The sequence below is a fragment of the Opisthocomus hoazin genome, chromosome 2 (genome assembly GCF_030867145.1).
Source record: "Opisthocomus hoazin isolate bOpiHoa1 chromosome 2, bOpiHoa1.hap1, whole genome shotgun sequence".
Taxonomy (NCBI): domain Eukaryota; kingdom Metazoa; phylum Chordata; class Aves; order Opisthocomiformes; family Opisthocomidae; genus Opisthocomus; species Opisthocomus hoazin.
Window position 1 is genome coordinate 21,272,910 of NC_134415.1, and position 25,340 is coordinate 21,298,249.

At 43.3% G+C, this 25,340-nt stretch overlaps 1 protein-coding gene across 10 annotated transcripts in view; it reads right to left on the bottom strand.

Moving 5' to 3' along the window:
• Positions 1–25,340, bottom strand: part of TTC7A (tetratricopeptide repeat domain 7A) — a 181,905-nt gene that overhangs the window by 24,763 nt on the left and 131,802 nt on the right. For all 10 annotated transcript variants that reach the window (XR_012763068.1, XR_012763070.1, XR_012763069.1 and 7 more), the window contains one exon: positions 16,221–16,423. Coding sequence is in view for 7 of the 10 variants with exons in the window: in XM_075412838.1 (XP_075268953.1) it covers positions 16,221–16,423 (203 nt within the window). In the remaining 3 variants the exon portion in view is untranslated. The remainder of the gene's footprint in view (positions 1–16,220; positions 16,424–25,340) is intronic.

Here is a 25,340-nt window from a genome sequence, read left to right on the forward strand (position 1 = left end):
TTAGATGCAAGACAATAATACGGCTCTCAATAAAAACCATACAGTCCCACAGAAGTGTCAAACTGGCTTGCCATTAGCTGCTTTAGGGAATACCTTCACAAGGAATATTTACAGAAGGATGAAGCTAACCTTTCTCCTTGTTTAAAAAAATAATCTCAGAGCTGCTTGAGAATTTATTTTATATGCAATTCATAGTTCATCCTTTGCTACCAATGAGGTTTGGCCGGGTTGGTAAGTTATGTGTAAATGTGCACAGCCGTATGCTGCCTCTTCGGTGCTGGTTGCTGTCATGTTCAACGCAGGTGTTCAGGTCTGCAATACACAGATTGGCTTGACAGGTTGCGGGGAAGAGTGGGGAGCTGTTGCTTGTAACACAAGGGGAGACAGAAACCACAAAGATAAGTTTACCACTGAATGGTAATGGTGTTTGCTGTGCTAATAAATGGAGCAGCAGCTTTTCATGACCCCCAGGGTCAACAGCCCCAGATACACGAGAGCCAAATCACGGGTGGCAGTTTCCCAGTAGCTCTGCGTTTCAGGTATCCAGCATTGGCCTCACTCAGCCTCCTGCTCTACTTGCTTCAGGATCACTAACTGCTTACAAACCAGGCTTCACTCCTTCAACAAATCGGACTCCTCCTGCCCTGGCCTGGCTAGTTTTGCAGGGAAAGTCCTCCTGAATCTGGCTCTTCATTTTCTTACTCCACTCTGCCCTCGGGCACAGCCCACTTACCAAATGGCGCTGGCGACCTGTCCCCTTTCCAGAGTACCAGACCCCAACCAGAGGAGATTGCACAAGGGACGCAGGAGATGCTTCTTCCATCTAGGGTTGAGCCTGTTACACCATCTGACACTACATTTCTTGCAGCTCTGAGGTACACAAACGTGTGTACACACACATACGCACACATTTACTTCCCTGCTGTGGACAACAGAGGATGCCAGAACCATTCCAGCAGCTTGCCTGTTTACAAACACTGAAAGCACAAAATCATGAGGTCACATCAGGGTTCCTCCAACCAAAGGTTTCTTACTCCAGCAGCTTTCCAACGACTAGTGATTTCCCAGCAGGCCTAACTTTATCACATTTCTCTGCTTTCGTTCATGTTGCCTTGGGCAATACCATTCTTTACTGTCTACAACATGGCAAAAAACCCTGAACACTGTGTGGCTTTCTGTACAAAGGGCACTGTGGGTTACTGAAATATTCAGAGTTGATACCAAAAGCTCAACATAACTCAGAGATGGCATCTCTGTATTTTCTTTCAGCACTGACCAAACTTAATCTTACTTATTCTGAGTGTAAATGTCTTACTTGCTGTAAGTGATCATTATGCGTGAATCGCCTCTGGCCCTTAACGACACAGGTCTTGCTTGTCACTTCATTGCCCCAGTCGTGCTGAAGCTTTAAGCAGAATTGCTTTTGCTGAACAGTGACATCTTGCACCTGGCATGGAATAAGCCCACACAACTGTACAGGCTGGATGCCAGCTGGGGAGAAGAAGCTCCGCAGAAATGGACTTAGGGATGCTGGTGGACAATAACTGAGCAGGAGTCAGCAGGACGCCCAAGCAGTGCTGAAGGCTAACGACATACTGCGCTGCATTAGGTAATGCATCACAGCCGACTGAAGTAATTATTCCCTTCTATCTGGTGTTTGTGAGACAGGATCTGGAGTGCTGTCACCAGTTTTGGGATCCCCAGTACCAGAAAGACGATGATGAACTGGAGAAGGGCAGGTGGAGGACCACTGAGATGGCTGGGGGGACCATGATATTATGAAGAGCCTGAAAGAGGAGCATTTACTCAGCCTTTCCCTCTTCAGGGTAAGGAGGTATCTGATTGCCATCTTCAGCTACCTAATAGGTGACTAGAAACAAGATGGGACTAAACTTTTCTCAGAGGTGCTCAGTTGCAGCAGATTAAGGTGCAGCAAGGGAAATTCCGGTTGATTTGGTATTAAGAAAAAATCCTTCACAAGGAGTGGTGCAGCATCAGACCAGGGGCCCAAAGAGATGATGGAATATCCATCCTTGGAAATACTCAAAGCTCAGCTGGACACGGCCCTAGGCAACCTGCTCTATATCTGAAGCTGTCCCTGCTGTGAGCAGGAGGTGGGACCAGATGACCTCCAGAGGAAAGGTTCTTTCTCACCTACATCCTTCTATGTTTCCAATGTGCCTCATGACATGTGCACTAAGATATTAAGCGCACTTCATATCTCATCACTGGTGTCAGGTATCATCACTTTCATCAGCTGGAACACTGCCGAGCTGACTCAAATACTGTACATCTCTTCTAAACGCAATTAAAAAGGCACATGGCAGTTTCTGTGTATCTCAATTAGCCTTGTACTATGCATGTTGACATTCAAAATTTGCTGACTTGGAGGCCTGGTTCCCCACTCAATTCAGAGCTTATACTGAGTTTGCCTGGTTTGTTGTAAAACTTACTAAGGCTCACAAAGTAAGGCTCTCCTTCAGAGTCACGTTAACCACAACTTGAATTTTGGGGGAATCAAAGCAAAGCTCACACAGTACAAACCTAATGAACCAAACCCTAAGAGATTAATGTTCCTGAATAAAGCAGCAAACCTCACATAGAGCTGCACAGACCTGCCTCTTCTTTTATTCTTCTGCTCTTAGGGAGTAAGAGGAGCTGCAGACAGTGACGTATCTCCCACATTGGCATCTATTATTGTAATGCTAAGTGCTAGCTCCTATCAACCCCATAATCCTGTTTGGGAAGCTCTGCTACAGCATTTACGTTCTTATCTTTGTTTAGTCAATGCTGGCAACTAAAAGCATAAACAAATAATCTCCACTGTACAGCTTGGCACTACTGAGATGCTGCCATGTGCGTTCCAGTTGATTTTTATTTGCAGTCTCTTACGCTGGTGACAATCTTGGAAAGCAGACATAGCCTGGTATGCTATGCAACCGTAAGCCTGATGGCCTGATGTTTTTATGAGCCTACTCTTTGTATTAAAATGAATGCTGAACAGGTGAACACAAGCAATGAGAGAACTGGGCTAAACATGAAAACATCAATGCAATAATTTTTCTGGAACAAGTCAATGTAATTTTACCTGATTTCCTGCCTTAGGCCATGCACCAGATACTCCACAGCCTCATGTGACTAATTTAAAGAGCTATGTGATCTATACAAACATAGGCACCCACTAACTGCAGAGTCTCCCTGTAACTTCAGGGGAAGAACGCAGGTAGACTCTTCCACACGGCAGTGCAGAGCAGGAGCCTAACAAAAGGGGCTCTGCACCAGCCTTGGAGAAGTCCCTTTCTCTGGGAAACAGGCAGAGAGAGCGACCAACACACCTACCTAAGCTAAAGGCTGAGAACCAGGCAATTGTGAATCTTCACCTACGACTTAAAAGCACTTAAAATGGAATTGTCACCTCAGACTCTCAGAAGCGAAGAGGAAGTATAGAAGCCCACTGTTCTGCTTGTTTCTTACAAAGCCGATGGCTATTAAGTAAAGCACACCATAAAAATTACTACCCACCCAATTTCCAAAAATATTAGTAACGAGGACTGATTTAGGCAAACATTATATTTGACAATGCCAGTGAACCGCATGACTCCAGAGAGCAACTGTGAGACAGAGATGCTCAAGCCTGTTTCTGATGAAGCAGCTCCCAGCTGGTATGCTGCACCCAGCGGCTGCCTCCAGTCCGTGCCCTTCCTGATGGAGGAAAGGCTTGGCTAACTACATCGGTCATAAATCTCCCCACTGAAAGGTGATTATCTTGAAAATTCCACTCTCTTCTGTCAGGAAGCCACACAGAAGAGTTGCAAATCCACTAAATTATATCTTGCAGATATTTATCTAAGGAGAATACATGGCATTTGGTGATATACGGAAACGACCGCGTTATACCGTCAGACAGCTTATAGGAGTATCTCTTTCCAAATTAACATTCTTGCCATCTGATTCTCATTAGACTCACTCAGCTGTTCTGTTAATGTTATATTTTTCCTCCCAAGGGATTAACATTGATTTTTTGTCTTGCACACACACAGGAAGGTCATACTGTTTCCTGCAGGGCGGATTCATTCAATAAGGAACTACGCTATTAAACCCGACTTCACGCTATTGTCAACAGAGCCGAGCTGCCACAACACTGCTTATTTTTGAGAGAATTTCAATGCAACTCTCCTGGGTCCAGCTACATCCATCATTTCACTCTATGATACACACAAGCCACTTGACAACTCATTAAAAATATATATAAAAAAATGGAGGTCAGGGCTGTGTTTCAGGGAAGCCCTACTAATGTTCAAATTCCACATCTAATTTAAAAAATAATAAAACTCAAAATAACTACGAAACGTTTCTGGGAATAGTTGTTCTTCAACAGAAAAAAGAAATAGGGAGGCAGCACTGCAGGTAGACCTGCAAGTCATTTTAACTGGACACTCCAGTTTTCAGGTCTCACATGAGGACAGCATGAATTCAGTCACTGGCGGTTTGGGCAGCACAGCCTGCATGGCAGAATGGGCAAGCACTGTTTTGGGTCTGGTTGAGTCCTACTTACAGGGACCTTTGGGGTACCCCTCCTTTCCTTATAAATTGATCCACCTCCAGCATAAGAGGGGTCAGATTATTCTTCCCGCATCTCATCCTGGAAGGCTGCTTCAGAACCTCTCTGCACCAGTGGCTGGGAACGCTCTTCAGTCTCCAGCACCAATTTATAGCAGATAAAGCTGCATTCTTTAGTTGATTCAGCTTTTATCTCCCCACAGCATTCATTACTTGTTTCCACACGTACCTGCAGAGAGCAAATGTTTCCCTTCCCAGTCTTCGTTTGCTACCCTGACAAAACAAGCTCTCTCTTGCCCATCCCTGACCGTCATAGGCGATTTTGGTTTTTTTCCCTGCTCTTTTTCCAACTGGGGTTCCTTTCTCTTGAGCACTTTTGCAAAAACATCGGCAAAAGTCACATTAGCAATATTAAACAGCAGCTTATTGGTAGAATGGAGCTTTACAGAAGCATGGGGAAGGATGAGAGGAAAGGAGCAAGAGAAGTGTTTTCAACACGTCAAAAAAGCTCAAGTTTAGATGTCACAAAGAACAAACAGGAAATGTGTACTAAATTCCTGCCTCAGGAGTCGAATTTTCCAAAGTGCTGATGGGTTCCTCCCAATTCCTTGATCCTGAATTGTCTGTTCTGTTGTTGTCAAACACCCCTTCAACACCACTGGAACAAGCTTCTGACTTAAGTACACTTTCAGATTCTTTGTGGTGAATTTTAACTTTCTTGGATAAAATCGCAAATAGCTAGTATTGAAAGAGCCTTTTGGGACAAATCAAGGTTGGGCTCATCTCCTGCAGAAATCTGCAAGGCAGAGAGGGATGGAAAAGGAAGAAACAACCTGCTGAACGGCTAATGGAAAAGAAGTTATTTTAACTGCCTCCAAGTGGTCAATGCTTTACCTCGGTATTTTAAAGTAAGCAGCCGTCAGTGCTTTTTGCTGTCTCTTCTATGTCCCTTCCAACTCTTTTCCCTGCCCTTCTCACTGATACACCTATATATCACCATTTGCCTGTTCTCCAAACGTACTGGAGAAATGCAGCGCACTGAACAGAAAAACAATTGTGAGAAGAATTGTTAACTGCATATAGGGGTTTCCCCACATCGAGGGTAAACTTTGCAGGTTGGCTAAACTGTTTAAATGTTTTGTACTATCAAAGTAGTCCAAAAACACCCTGCTGGAGACTAGGACTTAGCAAATTCACCCTTCCAGGGATTTCTTGTACAGTCCATATTAGGTAGACCTGAGAGAGTTCCAGAGTTCAGTCTCCAAGCTGCATCAGAGAAGACGTCACTGGTCTTCGTTTGGGTTGCTAGTATCTCCTGTTAACTGTCACTATTACTTAATTAAGAAAGCAAAAAAAAAGGCGCTATGATCAAGGTTGCTCCATTTTTGGAAAGGCTTGTAATGACTGTCTACTCGAATGCTTTTCCACCTTCAGCTCTGTCATGTCTCTCAAAAATCCAACCCCCTTCTCACCAGGGGAAGCTGCAGAACTGTACTGGTACAAAGGTGTGTTCTGCCTGCACTGAACCTGCCGAGCAGAAGGATACATTCACTGTCAGAGAAAGGAAGCACCCTCCCTCTCCCCCTGCAAAAAGCTATTTTTTGCAGGTGTTGTCGTATCTTCTCCCCAGGAAGAGCAGTGAGCTGTGCTAGAAAGTCCTCAGATTCACATTTGCTTCTGTTTACTCTGTCCTTCACAGCACTGATGTAACAATTTATCAATACAGTGGAGGGCAAGGCACAATATACAGGCAAGCCAGACTCCTCTAATGAAAACAAATCCTTGAGAGTGGAAGAAACAGTTCACAGATCTGCCTCCTAAATCCCACTCCCACCGCAATAATGTTTTCATCACTACTTACATTTAGGGACAGAAGGGTACCCAGAGCTGTAAAGCACATCATTTGTGCTGAACAGTCGCAGTACTTCAGCCAAAATAATTTGTGGTCTAAAAGCCCAAATGAATAAAGCACCACAGCAATCAAGACATACAACTAGAATAAATTAGATTTTTGCGCTTACAGAGTGCCTGTCATGTGAAAGTATGCACAAATATTAATTAAGCTCCACAAACCCCAGATGAAGTAGACTAGTAGCTTCACCCCTGTTTCACAGAGGTTTAGAGTGAAGTGTGACACAATCACAGCTGCCAGGGCTGGCGAGAGCCGGGGCTCCACCTCCGCTCCAGCCCTTGGCAGTGAATTGCCTTCAACGGAAAATGACCGCGCTGCGGTCCTCTGCTCTCTGGAAGAGGAAGGACCCACCCTGTTGCACAACAGTAGCAAAGCCCTAGCCTGAAGTGCGTTGATAAATACCACAAAATGGTGCTTGGTTTGGGAAGAGAAACCAGGAGCTCGCTCCCTCTCCTACGTTTGCTTTTGGTTCTTTGCCTTGCTCTTTCTAAAACACCAAGAGATCGCCTCTGCGCCAGCATCCCCCACAAACAGTCTGACATGGCTCGTGGCTTCTCCGGTTTGGAGGACATGGCGGCACACATAATATCTTAAGTACTTTAATCTGTGATGTTGGGTTTTAGTTTTCTATTTCTAAGAATTTACTGTATTATAACTCAGAAGCCACATTGAACTAGGATCACACAGACACAATGTAATTAAAAACTATAATCAATACATAGATGAAAACCTTAAAATAACCCTCTCTTGAAGGAGGTTTTACATACAGAAATTCTGGATAATAAATATAAATAATAAAAACATCTGATATCATCCAAAAATATTTAAGTAATGAACTCTATGTATACAGGAAAAAAAAAGCTTTAAAAATAGCATTACTAGTAAAGCTTAAATTATTTTGCATGTCAAAGGACAGTTAGACATTCATTCTGCTGTCATTATCCACTGAAATTCTGGTTTTTGTGACAGCAATTTATCAAAGATTCCCTTTAAGTATTTGTTTAAGTAGTAGCTGTGATAATAAAAAATATTGTCAGTATCACAGAAGTAGTACAACTCTCCACCTCATCAAAATTACCCAGTCCCTAACTCTGCTCACCACCTTTGCCAAAACAGGAGCAAGGGGAGCATCAAATGCAGCTGGGAAGAAGTATCTCCAGAACAGATAAAAACAGGTTGCTCATTGCGTCTCTAGATACAATTATTCACCAATTACACTTAGGACAAACGCACAGTTGTCCTACCTACAGAGGGATGCATTTTAATTGTGATGTTCAATTCTCTGTACACAAATACAAAAAACTGAGCAAGAAATGTCACTAGAAAATGGAAACAGATCACGGCATACTTATCTACAAAATAGCAAACAAACTGAATAAACTACAGACATAAAGCAGCTCCTTAGATGATAAATAACTCTGTTAATGTGAAAACTATGCTGTTTTGCTTCCACATTTAAGCACAGAAAGCATTCTAACTTCAGCTTTCAAGGTAAAAATGCTTTTAATTAGGGTCCTAGCTACCTTAGAAGACATACAGACCTTGGTACAATGGAGCTATGATAATTTACTCATGCTGAGAATCTGCCACATGATTTATATGATTACTTCATGGCAGCATGAAACAAATCCCCAAGGAAGTAACGCATGTCATCCTTGAAAATATTAAGCAATCAAGCCATGTTTTTATTATGTGAATGGATGCCTTTGAAAACAAGGATGCATGCACCATACTGTGAGGTAAAATGAAATAAATGAACAGAAATAATTCATTTCCACGTCCTAATCAGTAGAAACTGTAGTCTTCAAATTATCCTGATGCTACTGAATGTGAGTCTGGAGACAATAGGTTGACTCTTCTACTAAAACGAACATGGAATTGCATCCTAAGTACACAATGAAGGCCAAATTAAACAGTCCAAGGCTCTCTACAAAGACTTGTGCTTTTTATTCAGCCCTTGCATCCAACTGAACAATTAAGAGCAGAAGATTTAAACAAAGCACCATATAGTTATTAAATGCTCAAATCTATTCAAAAGCAGTGTATGTATCTTTGGCAAAAGGAACCTAATCTACACAAAAATCTGTTCTCAGCCAAGCTCCTCAGCTTTTAGCGTTACCAGCAGAGAGAAATTTCTTGTTCCACCAGCTAAAAGGATGCCTCTGTCAAGAAGAATGAAGAATATATATCAAAGACTAGAACTGCATGCTTCCTGGCTGTGCTGTATTCACACACTGGGACACTGACATCTCTGCAAGGACTTGAGACAACATCGTTACACTGCTCACTGCTATTATAAATCACCACGTATTCATTAGAGATGCTGACCGCTCAGAAAAAAATCTAGCCCCTACAGGCATGAGGAGATGGAAACAGAGCCGTGGTAATGAGGTCAAGTTAATACAAAACATTTGAAATAGAACATTGTATTTGTATGAACATGTATATAGGTAATAATTATATGTGTAGAAGAACACAAGACAATGAGGGGTTTTTTTAACACTGAGTCTGCAACACTGCCTTTGAGGCTAAGCTAGTCTTTTAGAAGTGCATTATTTGCTCTAGCCTTCTCATTTTAAAGAGAAGTTCAGAGAGAAGCAGTGGCAATAATGAAAGGAATGGGACTGGTTTGGTGATAGATATCCATAAAATCCAGTAATGGGAGGAGGGATGAATAAGAATCAGTGGTGTGTTCTGTCTTCCAAAACAAGAACAAGCAAGAGCTAGGAAGAGCTGCATCAAGAACATACAAAATTTGGCTGTCCTTAGTACAGCAGAAAGCAGACCTGTGGGTCTCATTGTGAAGGGTATTGTGAATGCTGAGAGCTAACAGAGGCTCAAGACAAGTTCATGAAAGAGAAATCCACTGTGAATTACTAAGCAAGTAGAATACAAGTCTGCTTCAGGATGTCCCTGAGCTAAGTCATAGCCTTAGAAGTACCATATATGCCTGCCCTGCTCTCATTCTTTCCTAGGCACTTCCTTATGCTGCTGTTGGAGAGAAAGACTAGTTGAATCACAGAATCACAGAATGGTAGGGGTTGGAAGGGACCTTCTGTGGGTCATCTAGTCCAACCCTCCTGCCGAAGCAGGGTCACCTACAGCAGGCTGCACAGGACCTTGTCCAGGCGGGTCTTGAATATCTCCGGAGAAGGAGACTCCACAACCTCCCTGGGCAGCCTGTCCCAGTGCTCCGTCACCCTCAGAGGGAAGAAGTTCTTCCTCATGTTCAGACGGAACTTCCTATGCTTCAGTTTGTGCCCATTGCCCCTTGTCCTGTCACTGGGCACCACTGAAAAGAGCTTGGCCCCATCCACTTGACACCCACCCTTCAGGTATTTGTAAGCATTTATAAGGTCCCCTCTCAGCCTTCTCTTCTTCAGGCTGAACAAGCCCAGCTCCCTCAGCCTCTCCTCGTAGGAGAGATGCTCCAGTCCCCTCACCATCCTTGTAGCCCTCCGCTGGACTCTCTCCAGTAGCTCTTCATCTTTCTTGAATTGGGGAACCCAGAACTGGACAGAGTACTCCAGATGAGGCCTCACTAGGGCAGTGTAGAGGGGAAGGAGAACCTCCCTCAACCTGTTGGCCACGCTCCTCTTGATGCATCCCAGAATGCCATTGGCCTTCTTGGCAGCCAGGGCACACTGCTGGCTCATGGTTAACCTCTGGTCTGATCCAGCACAGTCATGCCAATGTTACGTTTAGTATCTACTTGCAGAAAAAATTCCTGGTATTAGCTTCAGATTCACTTTGGGGGGATGACTGGATGGAACGGAGCTTTGCTGAAAAGGACCTGGTGGACAACAAGCTGGCCATGAGCCAGCAATGTGCCCTTGCAGCAAAGGCAGCTAACAGTTGCCTGGGCTGCATTAGGAGGAGTGTTGCCAAAAGGTCAAGGGAGGTGAGCCTTCCCCTCCACTCTGCACTGGTGAGGCCACCCCTGGAGTACTGTGTCCAGTTCTGGGCTCCCCAGCACAAGGAGGACATGGATGTACTGGAGAGAGTCCAGCAAAGGGCCACTGAGTTCATGAAGGGACTGGAGCATCTGCCACACAAGAAGAAGCTAAGAGAGCTGTGACTGTTTAGCCTGTAGAAGAGAAGTCTTGGGTGGGACCTTATCAATACGGTTAAATATCTGATGGTAAAGTGTAAAGAACATGGAGCCAGACTCTTCTCAGTGGTATCCAGTGACTGGATGAGGACAAAATGAAATACAAGAAATCCCATTTAACCATGAGAAAAAGCTTTGTTTATTGCAAGAGTGATCAAACACCGGAACGGGTTGCCCAGAGAGGTTGTGGAGTCTCCATCCTTGGAGATATTTAAACCCCAGCTGGACAGGGTCCTGAGTATCCTGCTCTACCTGAACCTGCTTGAGCAGAGGGTTGGATTATATGATCTGCCAAGATCCCTTCCAACCTCAGCCATTCCATGATTCTGCTATGTGGCTGATGCCTCCCAAACTGCATTTACCACAGGAACTTCTCCAAAAATAACAATGCTTTCCCGGGAAAAGGCGAAAATCTACACTAATCTCAGAAAACAAGGGTCACAAAACAGCCTACAGTCAATTTGTTGGCCCAGTTTAGTGACAATCGTCTCAGGTGAGAGGGAAGCTTGTTTTTCCAACTATATGACTGTAAAGCCCTTGGTGTGACTGCCAATCTTATGCTTTGCGGTGCAGATCCTGGTCTCTCTAAGAAAAAGCAGAACTGTCATTGTTAGCACAACTGGTGTTACCGGTATATTCTATTTGACTTAATTATGGAACAAATCAAACACATTTTCACTAGATTATGTTTTCCACCTGTTTATGTGGTCACAACAGAACATAGAAATACATTCTGAAGGCTGCTTCCATTATGAAGACCTTCACAAAACCTCACCAAACAAAACCCAGTATGTATTTCACTTTGTTTCGCTATCAAGCATAGGGATGAGGCAGTGCAGACAGCTATGTGTCATTCTGATAACAACCTTATCACCCTTGCCCCAGCCTTCAGAAGAAGTGAGGACTCATTAGAGTCTTGGTCAGGCATTGGAACAGGCTGCCCAGGGAAGCGACGGAGTCACCAACCCTGGAGGTGTTCAAAAAACGTGTAGATGTGGCACTTCAGGACATGGTTTAGCAGGCATGGTGGTGTTGGGGTGATGGTTGGACTCAGAGGCCTTTTCCAACCTATGATTCTATGATTCTTCCACTGCAATAAGACTCAAGCATGAGTCAGGCGAATTTTTTCTCCGTTGTTTTGATGGCATTTTTTGTTATTTTCATTAAACCTGGCACAGTGACAGAGATGAGGGTACCCATTTTCTTCCCTATTAAATACATGATTCTCTTTCTTCTTCCCTGAACTAGAACATGTTGAGAATTGCTCTGACTTGGCAAAGTGCTGTGTGAGATGCATGCTGGGCAGAAGTCTTCTGAATATCTCAGCATGTTTTTAGTTTATCTTGCTATATTACATATGGAGCCTTAGGACTCAAATACAACATGCTGGCATTGATTTTCTCCTCCTCCAAATCAAAAGGGAGAATGGTACTGAATGCACTGTGGCTGGGAACTAGCAAATTTCTATGTCTTTCTCTAGTGACATATAGGTAGGTGGATTTGTGTATTGCTTTACAAGGAGGTGTCATCTGCCCTGGCTTATGTTGTATTTTCTGACTTGGTTGGGCACACATTAGCTTTGCTGTCTACATCCCAAAGCCACGTATATCATGATGTTATATAACCAAATTTGGTACATACTGAAAGAAGTAAGCCACAGTTCTTTGCTTTAGAAATGCGCTGTCATAGATTAGCATCTGGCATGGCTGACTAGTTGCAGTGTGAGACAAGGGGATATGGGCTAAGCTCTTGTTTCTGGACCAGTGAAGAGACCTACTCAGTGGAAACTCCATCAGCCCCGCGGGAGGGAGAAGTGCTCGATGATCTTTGCAAACAGGCCCCAGAAGGAGCCTGTGAAAGGCAAGAAGAAGAAAAGAACAGGGATGTTCTCGTAAAGGGAGGGAAGACAGAAACTTGTGAGACAGAACAAGGAGAAATGTGGAAAAAAACCCCTAAGAAGTCATATTTCCTACAGAGAACTGTGGTCTTACAGTATGTACAGTTTCTAAGGGCTAAGCCAAGCTAGTTGTTTCTGACAGCAAACAGTTGTTCAACCAAAGGAATAGCTCCACACTTCACCAGGAGTACTTTGGTACCTAAGTATGCTGCCAATTAGCCCCAAAACCTGATTCTATGTGTTTTTTCCAAATGAAAACAGAACTCCGCCACAAATGTGCTTCCTTAGATTAGGTATTAGCCAGTAGTATTTACTTGGTAAAGGCCACTGGTGGATTCTTAATACAGGCTTAAGGATCCTGTGGCATCACTTACAAACTGCAAGTGCTAGCAAGAAGCAGCACAACTATGTGGTATTTTCAATGTGCCTGTGGTTTCCTAACCACAGTATCGAACACCAAGTGCCAACAGCCCCCGCAATGAAGCGGAGCGCGCTACCCACCTCTCCAGATGCAGTCAGCACTGCAGTCCTACTGTAAGGTGCTGCTCTTCCACGCAGCAGCTTGCTTTATACAGAAAGTACACTGATTTGACAGCTACTGTAAACACCCTACAGTCACAGTAAAACACAGCCATTTTCTGCTATGCAGAGAAAGTGCTTGTGTTTATTATGGTGATGACTCTACCCTGTGTAAAAGTGAAGTTATTGACATCTGGTGGACTCATTCATTGGTAGATCTGTGCCCTTCATTTAAAGCCAGCAACGCTCTTCAGGTTGGAATTTTCCAAATATAGCTTTGACAACCCAGTTCTGAGAGCCCACGGGAAGAGATATGACTGCTTTGCTAATTGATGCCGATACACCAGGGAGAATCGGCACTGTCTACAGCAGAGTTTTCCTTTAAAGTGGACTAGGCCGGTTGGATGGCAATTGCACTAAGTCAAACAGTAATTCGCATAACCAGACTCTCTTTTCCTCAATTATAACACATCCACAACAGTACTAGTACAGTGGGAAAATTATGTGCTCAAATGTTTGGGGAGACCAGCACTGAAACAGCACGTGTGAACCTAATTTCAGCCGCCTGTGTGTCTGTCTTGCATAGTTTCAAGCCACTTGGAACTAGCCGATAATCTAGTTTGGCCTCCTGCATAACCCAAGGTATACATTTCCCTCTGGTAGGGGACTGAACATACTGTGCTCATGAACTTGTATTTTTAATAACAGTACAGTTAGTACTTGGCTAATACATACATTTCAGAAAAGCATCCAGTCTTCTTCTGATGGCCTCAAGGAGATGCAGAATTTACCACTTGTTACATTATATCCTCAATTGCATAAACCGAGTCTTGAGTTCTCCATGGGGACACTGTCTCATTCAGTACACAGGACAAAATCACTTAGCTAGCAGCCATTCAATATTTTATTTTTGCCCTTTTTATTTGATGCATAGCCCTGAAAGCCTTGTTTACTGCACATTATTCCAGCTCTGTTCTGAAGGGAGAATGATTAATTTCTTTACAGGCTTTTCTATAGTGCTCATCAGATGCTTCTAACTTGTTATGTGCAATTTCCTAGCTTTTGGAAAAGCATACAAAGGAATGCCATTATGTGGCATCCTAGAACTACTGCCATGATTCACAGCAGCAGGGATAGGCCAGACCTTTGCTATCTTAGCTAACAGGTGTAAACCATAGGCTGCCAGCACGACCAGGCTGAAGGAGATGAGGCACATGCTTAAGCGAGTGATTTTCACTGATATTTGCTGGCACCAGGATGGGAAGATTCAGAATTTTATGGAGACTGAAGGCTATGGAGTGGAAGTACTCTTACAGGTTCACGTTCCTTTGTCTCTCTCATAAGACTGACCCCTTTAATTCATCCTTTCCAGCATGCCCACTCCTCAACCCATGTGTCTCATCTGGGTTCCTTAACCCAGTCTCATTCTTCTATCTAGTCTTATCCAGTGTTACCTATCTTATTTTCTATCTATCCTTATTTCTCTCACTTTGTTACTATCTTTCCTCTTCCCTACTTCCTTATGGACTGAGTCTCTGGCCCCAGATTCCCCATCTCACTGTATTTTTCACCTCTCCTAAATTTTACTTCCATCCCTTGACTAAGGGATGATTGAGCTTACTGGGGTTTGAGGGGAATGAGCATTCACAAACTCCGCAGAGGTTTCAGAAATACGTATGTACTAAGCACGTATAAGATGTGTTTTTTAATGGTTACAACTTGGATAACCTAGGAAGGATTTTCTTAGGGATAGTAAAAAATATATTACACAGACTACCCACTCCTGACAAAATCTGGAGACACTAAAGGACAGTAAAGATGATGTCACAGAAGCCTTTAAAGTCTCTTCTTCAGCCTCATTTTCAGAAACTGTTAAGCCATGTTGGGTGACATTTTCCAAAGTGAACTGGGTGACAGCAGATGTGCATCTCAGAAATTTTTATTCCAAATAACCATAGTTTCAGAAAATTGCAAGCAACTGAAATGGGAAGACACAGTATGTGGTTCTGCCCATAAAATAAGACAAAAATGAAAGCTATTAGTATTATGTTGGCATCTAACTTAATGGCTGCTCTGATATCAGTGACTCGTCTGAAACCATGACGCTAACTGAGCAAGAAACATCAGTCTATCTTGCCAGGTTTTTACCGACTGATTTTGTAAAGGTTGGATCACAGCAAAGTAATGTTACTGCCCTGATAAGCCTGATCTGTGCATAGCTGTTCTGTAACCTTCTCCAGCTACTGATTTGCTGGTTTTACACTGAACGTTCATTGTTACCAAGTATCTCATCCCTTGCCTGTAGGTTCTACTATTTTCTCTCAATTATAACTTCACTTTACATTTGTCCTCTTGTGCACTGATATCCCTTCAGTTTTGGAGTTGCCTGCAAACCTCATCCGGACCAAATTTATGCCAGGAAATACAAATCTGCTAGCAAAGACACAAAGCAGTCACATGGATACCGAATTCCTTTAAAAATTAAATTAGTGAAGAAAGACTTCTAAAATCCCACAGAGACCTGTGGGGTCTACCGTAAGGACTACAGTTAACAAGATGCATCGTTGATGAAATATGATTAACAGTTCTGATTTCATAAGAGGAGGGGGTTTTGGTTTTCCACAGAGCTCTAGGCTCTGTGTCTGTAATTAGGTCCATTTTGGGGATAGTGCAACAGAAAAAAAATACTTGCTGGATAGGAGCACTACCAAAAAAACCCCACAAATGTGGAGTCACTGCCCCTACACAAGGTTGGAGCTAAGCCACAGCTTAAGATAATAACAGATTAATTTTATCCTAAACTCATAGTTTATCTTGATTTGAGTAGACACACAACTCCAGCCCAGGGTTTACAAACCCCGTACATATCTATATTCTACAGTTATTTAGTTCAGATCTTTCAAACATCAGTGTCCTGCTGCTTTAAAATGCATAACAGTTAGTAGAAAAAGCAGCAAAGACAAAGCAGTGAACTGACTTCCAAAAATATCAGCCTTTGTCAATTAAAATATTTACTTTTGACACAAGTCCTAATTAGTTAAAAACATTCAATCCAGTCTTAAAATAGAGGTTCAAGCTACCCAATTTATACTTGGAACAGTCATTTGCTCTCAGGATTAGGAAGACAATGGCATCCAGAGGAACCATGAGCCCTTTCCCCTCTTATTACAGTTAATCAGGAACATAAATACTATAATGGAGCTGAGCCCCTGCAAACTCACCAGGCTGTGCATAATTTCCACTCCAGCTGGATTCACTGCGAGCGCTTCATCATACAATTGCCTAGCCTCCTCCAAATTGCCTTTCATCTCTGCAAGCCTCCCACGCATGTACAGTACAGCATGCGATGTGGGGAAAAGACTAGCTGCCTCCTGGATACAAAAGCCAGCTTCTTTGAGATGCTGTTGTTCCATGAAGAGTTCAGCTAGAAAAAAAACAAAAACAAAAAACCACCTTACCATTAGTTGAAATAAGTTAGAGACCTTTCTTCACATTAATTACATATCATCATGTCCCTTAAGTACATTAAAACACGAGGCCATGATCCTGCACAGTGTTTACTATTACAAGTGGATTCACTGAATGGATCTTTTCTTAATGCTAAAGACTCTATACAGATGCTCATGGACATCTTTAGGTTGCTGTCCTGACAGAGGATGGCCTTAAGGATTCTCATTCAGGAATGTAAACAGTGCTGAACTGAGCCCTAAGGAAGCAGGGCTGGTAGCCACTTGGAGCCATCATATGTATTTCCAAATAATCTGGGGGAAAAAAGAACAGAATAAGCCATCACTGTCTACTGTCAGAGTAATAGGACACATCTGACTGAGCTGGACATTAGATAACTTTTATTTAAAGAGTATGTCCACATTTTAAAATATAACTAAAAGTGTTTCTCTCTGCTTATTTCTCCAGTTTATAAAACAACTGTCTCAACTTTTCAGAGACTATTCAAATCAAAGGGCTTGTATCATAGAGACTTATCTATATTGTGTATTAACACATTTACTTCCTCATACATACTCTACAGCAAACCAAAAGAGAGCTCTTGGAAAAGACTGCTCATTTACTTTCTTCAACTACCAGCAACTCTCTTAGTGGTTTTCTTAGGGGAAAAAAAAAGAAAGTGTAACAGGCATACTAATGTGCTTGATTGTCAATTTGTTAATCAAATAATTTCTGATGTTAAACATAAACTTTGTAATATATCTCATGGTTACTTCAACATTTCTCAGGATTTCTTATGCATTAAATCCTTGCAAAAGGCTTCAAAAGTGGTAATTTTCACTGGCACCTGTAACTGAAAAGGGAAACTGTGGTTTTAGACACATATATGTATTTATGCATGCATGTATGCATGCACATATCTATATAAAATAAAATAATTCTTCATACAGCAGCCATCGTTGTTTGGTCCATAACCTATTTGTGTTATACATGTTACCACTGCAAAAAACTCAAAGTCTTTTTTTTTTTTTAAACAGATGTGGTAACGCAGTAAAAGTATTGACAGCTCAGGAGTCCAATTCGAAATGAGTAATTCAGGCTCTAGATTTAGATAAATAATTCTGAAATTAGACACAACCTTAAATGTCCTGACTTTTAAAGATAGAGAGTATTCTCAAGAAGTCTCTGTGACGGGGGAAATTAGCCTGAAAATTCCTCTTAAATAGCTTTGAAACTCTGCCAGTTTCAAACGCTGGGAAACCCAGATGACTGTGGAGACTTGGCACACTGACACGGAGCTTGATGGGTAGAGGTGAGCAGGAGAGCATCTCCAAGGCAGTCCTGTCTGACTACGGAAAGGTTCCCCCTTGGCCTGTCTGACATGAGACTAGGACCACAAATAGCACTTCAATTGGCACACTGAAAACAATCATGTACTGAAACGACAGCATGGCTGAACAGCCTTCCACTTCCTTCTGGAAGAAGGGTGACACATTGTTGAGAAAACGCTTGAATATTTCTTAGCCATCCGTAGGTTGTGCTACAGATAAATGTCATTCTCCAAGGCTGTCAACATGAGTAAAACATTTGTTCCTTGGTAAGAGCTATACTCTTTAAGAGTGACTCATATACGTTTCTTTCTGGTTAATCATTATAAAAATCTCAGCATGCATCCCTTCCCTTGGCTCCAAGAGGCTGCAGCTATCTACAATAACAGAAAGCAAGGCCATGCACCTCGTCAAGCCGAGTATGTGTGCAGCCTTATTCACATGTTTGTGGGAATACAGTATTTTACTTGCACTTCCCAAGGAACCGAGCATTTTCCTGCCAAGTGCTGCACAGCAGCTGATGCCATGCACCTGGCAATAATGAGGATGGGGATGTGCAAAGTGACGATTCACAGCCTGAAAATAAACACTGCATTAGCAAAGTTAGCACAAACTTAGCGGCAGAGAAGCAGAGGTGAAAGCCTGGCGCTACCTGAAGATAGCAGAAGTTCTGGATACTGCCATATTAAAAGCTCTATTAGCAACTAACAGCATAATGGGACTGGTTTCATTTCAGAGAAGAATCGGGAGGAAGGGGGTTTAGATGTGAAATCAGGCACAGCCGGTGTTTCAATGCATACAAAATGGAGAGTACTTATTTTTTTCTTCCAACAGTGCCTGTAAATCTTCTTCAGTAATAATAATTATTCAGACGAAGTGCAGCAACACAGAATCTAAATAAGATCTACAAATTGTATTTTATGGTATGGTAATGTAGCATATTAAAGTTCAGTCAATTTCTTTGCAGTTCAGCATGATTTAATGGTGTGGGAGGTCTCATCTGCATAAAAAAAAGAATGAGAGGTGCCTTTGGGTTACCAAAGGAAAGGAGTGCACCCACCTAGTTAAAAATAGACATTAAGGGAAATCGTTTAGGCCTGCATTAAAAAGTGTTTTCTGTAAACTCGTTTTTCACTTCTATTACATACTCATTTTATTCACAGATTAACAAGATACGCTTACGCAACACAGAATAAAAACACAGCTAGAGGCAGAAATCAAAACCCAATCCCAAAGATCCATTAAATTTATCATGGTAATACTCCTTCCTCCTCAACAGTACTGAAAGTACTGCCTTTGTGTTACCTGGGTTAGCAGCTTCCTGTCCACTGGATTGTTCAGCACATCTTGTATCACCTAATCATGCTGTAAATAGACATTTAACCAAATTAGCAGCCCTTATGAGGAAGTTCTGTTATGGAGATGTAGCACCCAATTCCACTCCAAAGCAAAGGGCATCTCCTCAGGCTGACACAGGTAGAGAAGATCTGTAGTTCTTAGCCTGTGAAAGCTCCAGTGCTTCAGGGAAACCATTTATGAACCTCCAACTGTTGGACTACATCCTTCTTGGTACTGACATTCTTTGCAACTTTGAATCCAAGGCCATGTTTGCAAGCTTCCTTGCTCTCTCTCAGTTAACATCATCTTCATTAAAAACTTTAACAAATGCACATTCTGTTTTGAAATAAGTACCACCAAAGCCTCTCTGAATGCTATCAAGCAAAGAGAGATGATTATCCTGGATGTATCACCTCCTTTATTAGCCTCTCTGGGAAAATGCTAGAAACTCTGATTGTGAAAAATTATTAGGAAATATTTCAGCATTTTTACCTATAGATATGGCCTGAGAAAGTGCACTGCATGGGTGGGCAAAGACAGAATGAATCATGTACTGTCTTCTTTTATTCACTACTCGAAGCGTGAGCCTGCACCCACTGAGACCATGAGCAGCTATCCAGCTGACTCCAAAGTCTAGCCCAGCATGACTAATTTCTTCTGCGTACCCACCTTACACTTCCTATCTGTGCTCTCTTGCAGTACTGTTCCAGCCTTCTCCGCTGCTCTTCGAAACAACTGTCATCTTCTCTTGTGGCTACGTCCTCCTTCATCTCGACTTGCAACTAGGCTTCCGCTGATACACCAGTCTTAATGCAGGGCCCAGTCCTTGACAGCAGCACGCACCTCCACTCAGATAATCATTAACCCCTAGCATGAGCTCCTAGTTCTTCCAGCTGTTAGCATTTAAGCTCATCTACAGTGAAGATCCTTAATCAAGTGAGAATTGCCAGAAGCATATCATCTACTCACTCTCCAAAGACCAGTAACAAACAGACCAAGAGCACTTCCCAGAACACTGACAAAGCTGCGTCTCCTACAGTCAGGCTCCTTGTTTTTGTCTCCAAGATAAATTACTTGACAGAGCTGTGTTAGGGAGTCCATCAGAGGAGTAACAACAGTGTAATCTACTCATGTCTGCATCACAATGCTAGTCCGAGGAAGAGTTGCTGGCCATCACCTTGAGCGCTGACTCTGTTCCCTGTTTCCTAAGTGTTTCAAAGCAGCGTCGAGAGCAATTGTGCTTGTTACCACAGAATCAGCAACAACTGTAGTTCTAGCCAAAATATCAAATGGATTTGAAATGTATTTCTGTGATGTGACCAACCCAAGAGTTAAAACTGCATTCCTTGCGAATCACGCTTGGCATTATCCAAGACACGGCACTTCCCTCCCACAAGCAGACTGCTCTGCACCACTTGGCTGGGTGTGCCCGCCAGGTCTACAGCACTTGTCTACTCCTGTCCACCCCGAATGTGCTACTGCACAGCGACACGGCCAGCGCAACGCAGCCAGATGCCCAGCAGGATGGTACCGTGGGGAGCAGCCCTGCGCGCTTTAAGAAGGTGAGAGCACCTGTAGGGAGGTGATTTCTGTTCACGTCATCTGCCTTCAGGAGCTATTAATGCTTGTTACTGCAGCAGCCCTTAGCCAGCTGGAAAGACCCAGTGCTCTGAGGCAGCTCTGCCTCCAGCAGTGAATACAGAGCTACTACCGTGACAAAGGGTTCCCCTGCTGCCTTTCCTTTGTGGCAGGTGATATTTAGTCATCGTTCCATATTACGACACCACCCTGCATGCAGTAGCTTGACAGCTTGCAGGCAGATAAGATACACGTTTCCTCAAGTCGTATTCTGACTGCAATTATTTCATTTGATGCAAACCTTCGAAACAGAAGTGAAGAACAGAAACTGCCAGGTGTTCCCATCCACCTGAGATTAGCCCCTTGATTTTCTGAATGAGGCAACAGATTCACATCCTCAAAGGCTGTCTTTGCATGCAAATAGTAGTTAACTGGAGTCCAGGGACCCACTTTAAATTTCCAAGCTTCGGGTCTCACAGGGGCCGAAATGGCCACTGAGCTTCTTTATTTATCAATGCAGCATTAGAGCAAAAGTTTCTGGAAGTGGCACAGAACTACCACAAGCTACCTTCTATACTAAATGGCACAGTCAAAACATTACTTGAAATACAACAAGATTCCTTTACTTGAAGTGGGGCCCTGCTCACTGGTGAGGAAACAGCTCTTTCCAAGCTAGGAGAAGCAAGCCACCATCTTTTCGGCAGTAAGGCCACCACTGATAACAGTGACATAAAAATGCTTCTGTTGGAAGGGCACCTTTTGGATTTTCTTGTACGCTCTCTCAAAACACGTATTACTACTGGCTACAGTCAAAGAAAGCACTACTAAGACTGGAACATCTCCCCTACGAGGAGAGGCTGAGGGAGCTGGGCTTGTTCAGCCTGAAGAAGAGAAGGCTGCGAGGGGACCTAATAAATGCTTATAAATATCTGAAGGGTGGGTGTCAGGAGGATGGGGCCAAGCTCTTTTCAGTGGTGTCCAGTGACAGGACAAGGGGCAATGGGCACAAACTGAAGCATAGGAAGTTCCGTCTGAACATGAGGAAGAACTTCTTCCCTCTGAGGGTGACGGAGCACTGGAACAGGCTGCCCAGGGAGGTTGTGGAGTCTCCTTCTCCGGAGATATTCAAGACCCGCCTGGACAAGGTCCTGTGCAGCCTGCTGTAGGTGACCCTGCTTCAGCAGGAGGGTTGGACTAGATGACCCACAGAGGTCCCTTCCAACCCCTACCATTCTGTGATTCTGTGATTCTGTGAAGTCTTCATATTCCATCCCAGTCAAGCATAAATTCCTTTTTTTTTTTTCTGTCTCCAGTATGAATAAATGTCCTGCTTTCTTCTTCACGACTGTCTATGCTTTATCACTTGCCCAAAAGTTACTGAGCAGCTGAGGAAATGCTAGTATTTGGTACCCTCTGTCATCCTCTGGCTCCCACTGCAGTGCAACAGTTTCTCTCCATCTCTCGGCAAAGGATCTACAGACTGCTTAACATCGCTAGCTGCTGCCTGTATCCTTCACAAGCAAGTGTTCACACACACGTGCATGTTTGCCTGTCCCGGATGTTGAGACTCTTTGAAGACAGCCCGTGCCAATGGATTATCAGTCCACAAAGTTTCACGTCCTGCTCCAGCAATGAGAAATATCCAGAAGCCTCAGGGATGGGGGGAGCAATCCAAAACGCCCAGTACTGATATAAGGCCAAGACTCCTTCTGACTTTTTAAATTTGTTGTTGATAGAAAATAAATGAAGCTGGAGAGTGCAGATCAAAACCTAGTATCCTCCTGAGGACATTTAGACGAAGAGAAGTGGGGAATTTGGTGATTCTTAGTCTGCACCAGAAAAGCCTAGGATGGAGCTTGCTAAACCAGGAGGCTTAGCAGAACCACTGCTGGCTTCTTAGCTTCACTAGTAACATTTCAAGAGACCAAAACAGCTCACTTTGCCATTTCTGTCTCCAGTGTGAAGTGTTCCTAATCCTTCCCAGTAAGTAAACACTGCAGGCAGCCATCTTTCCAGTACACCTGTATTCTCCTCAGTAACAGCTGTGTGATAAAGGACTCCCCCTCCAGGCTCCAGCTTTTCATACTGCTTTGTGCCACTGTAAAGAGCTACAAAAATCAGTGGCGCTTATGGAGATCAAGAACTCAAGCAGTGAACGGGGAAGTCCTAAATTTGAAATTCTAAAATTTGAAAGCACTTTTTAAAAAAAAAAAAAAAGACAGAAAAATATTAGAATTGCTTCAACAACAACTGCTGCATCGCGGGACAGCATCTGATCCCAGCTGTTCTGGCAATGTCAGTAAAGATGTCTCCCAAACCTGACAAACAGGTTTAATATCGGAGCTAATAACTTGAGTGGGCTTAGGATCGCTAAAAGCTTCGGGAAGGAAGAGCATTTAAATATGCGTTTGCCCGCTGCGCCGGGTGAGCTGAGGGGCAGCCGGGGAGGGCCCGGCCGTGCCCTTGGCTGCGGCTGTGCGGCCGTGGGCCAGCCGGGGTTGAAGATTCCAGCCCACTGACCCCGACGACACGTTCCCGTGGAACGAAGCCCATCTCCTCTAACACAGCTTTTTCCCAGGAATTGGCCCATACGAAATAAAATAAATAAATCACAAGCGTTTTGTGAAGGGGAAAAAAAAAAGTTCCTGCTGTACATAACTCGGGGGAGCAGATGTTTTTCCATTAGCTCACTGTTCTCTGCTACACTGGCTCTCTTCACAGTTCTTGTTCATTATAATATTTTTTTCCTAGGGTAAACTTCAGCACGTTATTGGGACAGCAGGTAGCCCACTCCAGCCCCACTGTGAGTACACGGAACAGTTCTCCTAGCCATTTTCCTTTAAATGCTCCTTTAAATTAGCCTTAGGTCTACCTGGTGAGGTTCGCAGGCTGTGCTTAGCAGGCATTTAGCCAATCTTAGATCAAATTACCAGACCTACTTTGCTGTGAGTGGCCATATTTGGTAAAGTATTGGGTTAGTCAAGAAGCTAAATTGTCAGATATAAAGTACTAGTAAAGACAAACAAAGTGGACATTGTAGTTAAAAGTAAAGCTTAAAATAATATAGCAACAGGAGCTGAAATATTAGAACTCTTATTAAAACTGGCTTGCAGTGTTCTAAAATGCTCCGTATAAATAGAGCATACAGTTATTACTGCCTGGCAATATAATCACACATACTTCAGATAAGAAATTACTCCAGTTACCTAAAGAGCTTAAAACTATTAAAACTATTTCTTTTCAGTACTGACACGCTTTACTCCCTGGGTCAAAAGTGATCTTATAAAAAATGTTGAATGAAGGTAAACTTTGGTCATAAATTTGAACCTTATCACATACATTTTTGTTAAGCCAAACAGCATGATTGCATTTTCTAACCAGAAAGGAGGAGTACTGGCATGATTTTAACACGGAAATAAGGGGTAGAAATAGTTCCTAGGTCAGGTATTTCTCTTGGTAACACAAGCAGTGTTATCACCAGTAATCTCTAGGATTCCCCTTGCTCTTCCTGCAACAAGACGTGGAAGGAGTTAACACGCTTTGCCAATGCTGCAGGAAGTTCCTTCTCTCCTCTCAAAGTTGAATTCAAGCTCTCAGTCATGAAAAGTAGAACAAAGAGGAAAAATGGGCATGTGGATAGCATAAAGACCCCCTCTCCTGGAGCTGCACCACAGCAGCATGTGCACTGCAGCACCCTTCCCGAGTACTCCTTGAAATGACCTGCTTCTCAGCCTTGGGGCCAAGAATAACGTTTAGGCTTATTAACGTCAAAGCCTAATGAGACAACTCTCTCCTTTTAAGAGGCCATTACATTTCAAGAGGACTGGGAGGTTATTGTTAAAAGGGACTGGACAAGCTGCGTTAATCACGGTCTTTGCTGCAGAACACTTATGAAAACAGAGCACGCCTATCAGTAGTATTCTAAGCACGCCTGCTGCAGGGCGTGGACAACCTCTCTAGCCTTTGGGGACAGCAGACCTTGTACTCTTCCAAAGCTGTCTACCTACAGGGAAAACAGGAAGATATGGAAGCCCACTGAAGAAATGTGCTAAGTTCCCAGCTGCAGATGACTGTACTCTCAGCTGGTCCTATAAGAGATGGCTGGACGTAAGACAGTGAGAATTCAGTTTTATTTGCAAGTGTGAAAGAGGACTCTTTCTAGAGACCACAGATCCATCAAATAGCTCTTTGGTTGCTTACAGTACAACTGTATTACAAAAAATTAGCTTGCCAAAGTTCAATAGGCACTGCTGTAGGGTAAACCAAGGTGCAGCATCCATTATAGTGCAGCACATTTGGAATTAGCAGCTGTATTTCCAAAGCTGCTGCTTTATTATCTTCCCTACATAACTGTGTTGGTCATAAACCCAGAAAAGTTACAGACAAAACCACTAAGTCTATGCCCTCTTATGTGTGGGATAAGGCTGCTCTTTATCACAGGACAAAAGAACTTAACTATCTGCACAGGGTTCACAGCCTCGCTCACCTTCAGCCACTGTTAAAAGAATGCACATGTTCCCATGCACTAGTTGCGAGACCCGACCGGACAGGAGTGCAACTAGGGGTCTCCAGCTCTGAAGGACTGAGGATGCTTCTGCACAAGGCAGGAACTCCTGTTGGAGCTGCAGGCGGAGGGCGACGCAGTAACAA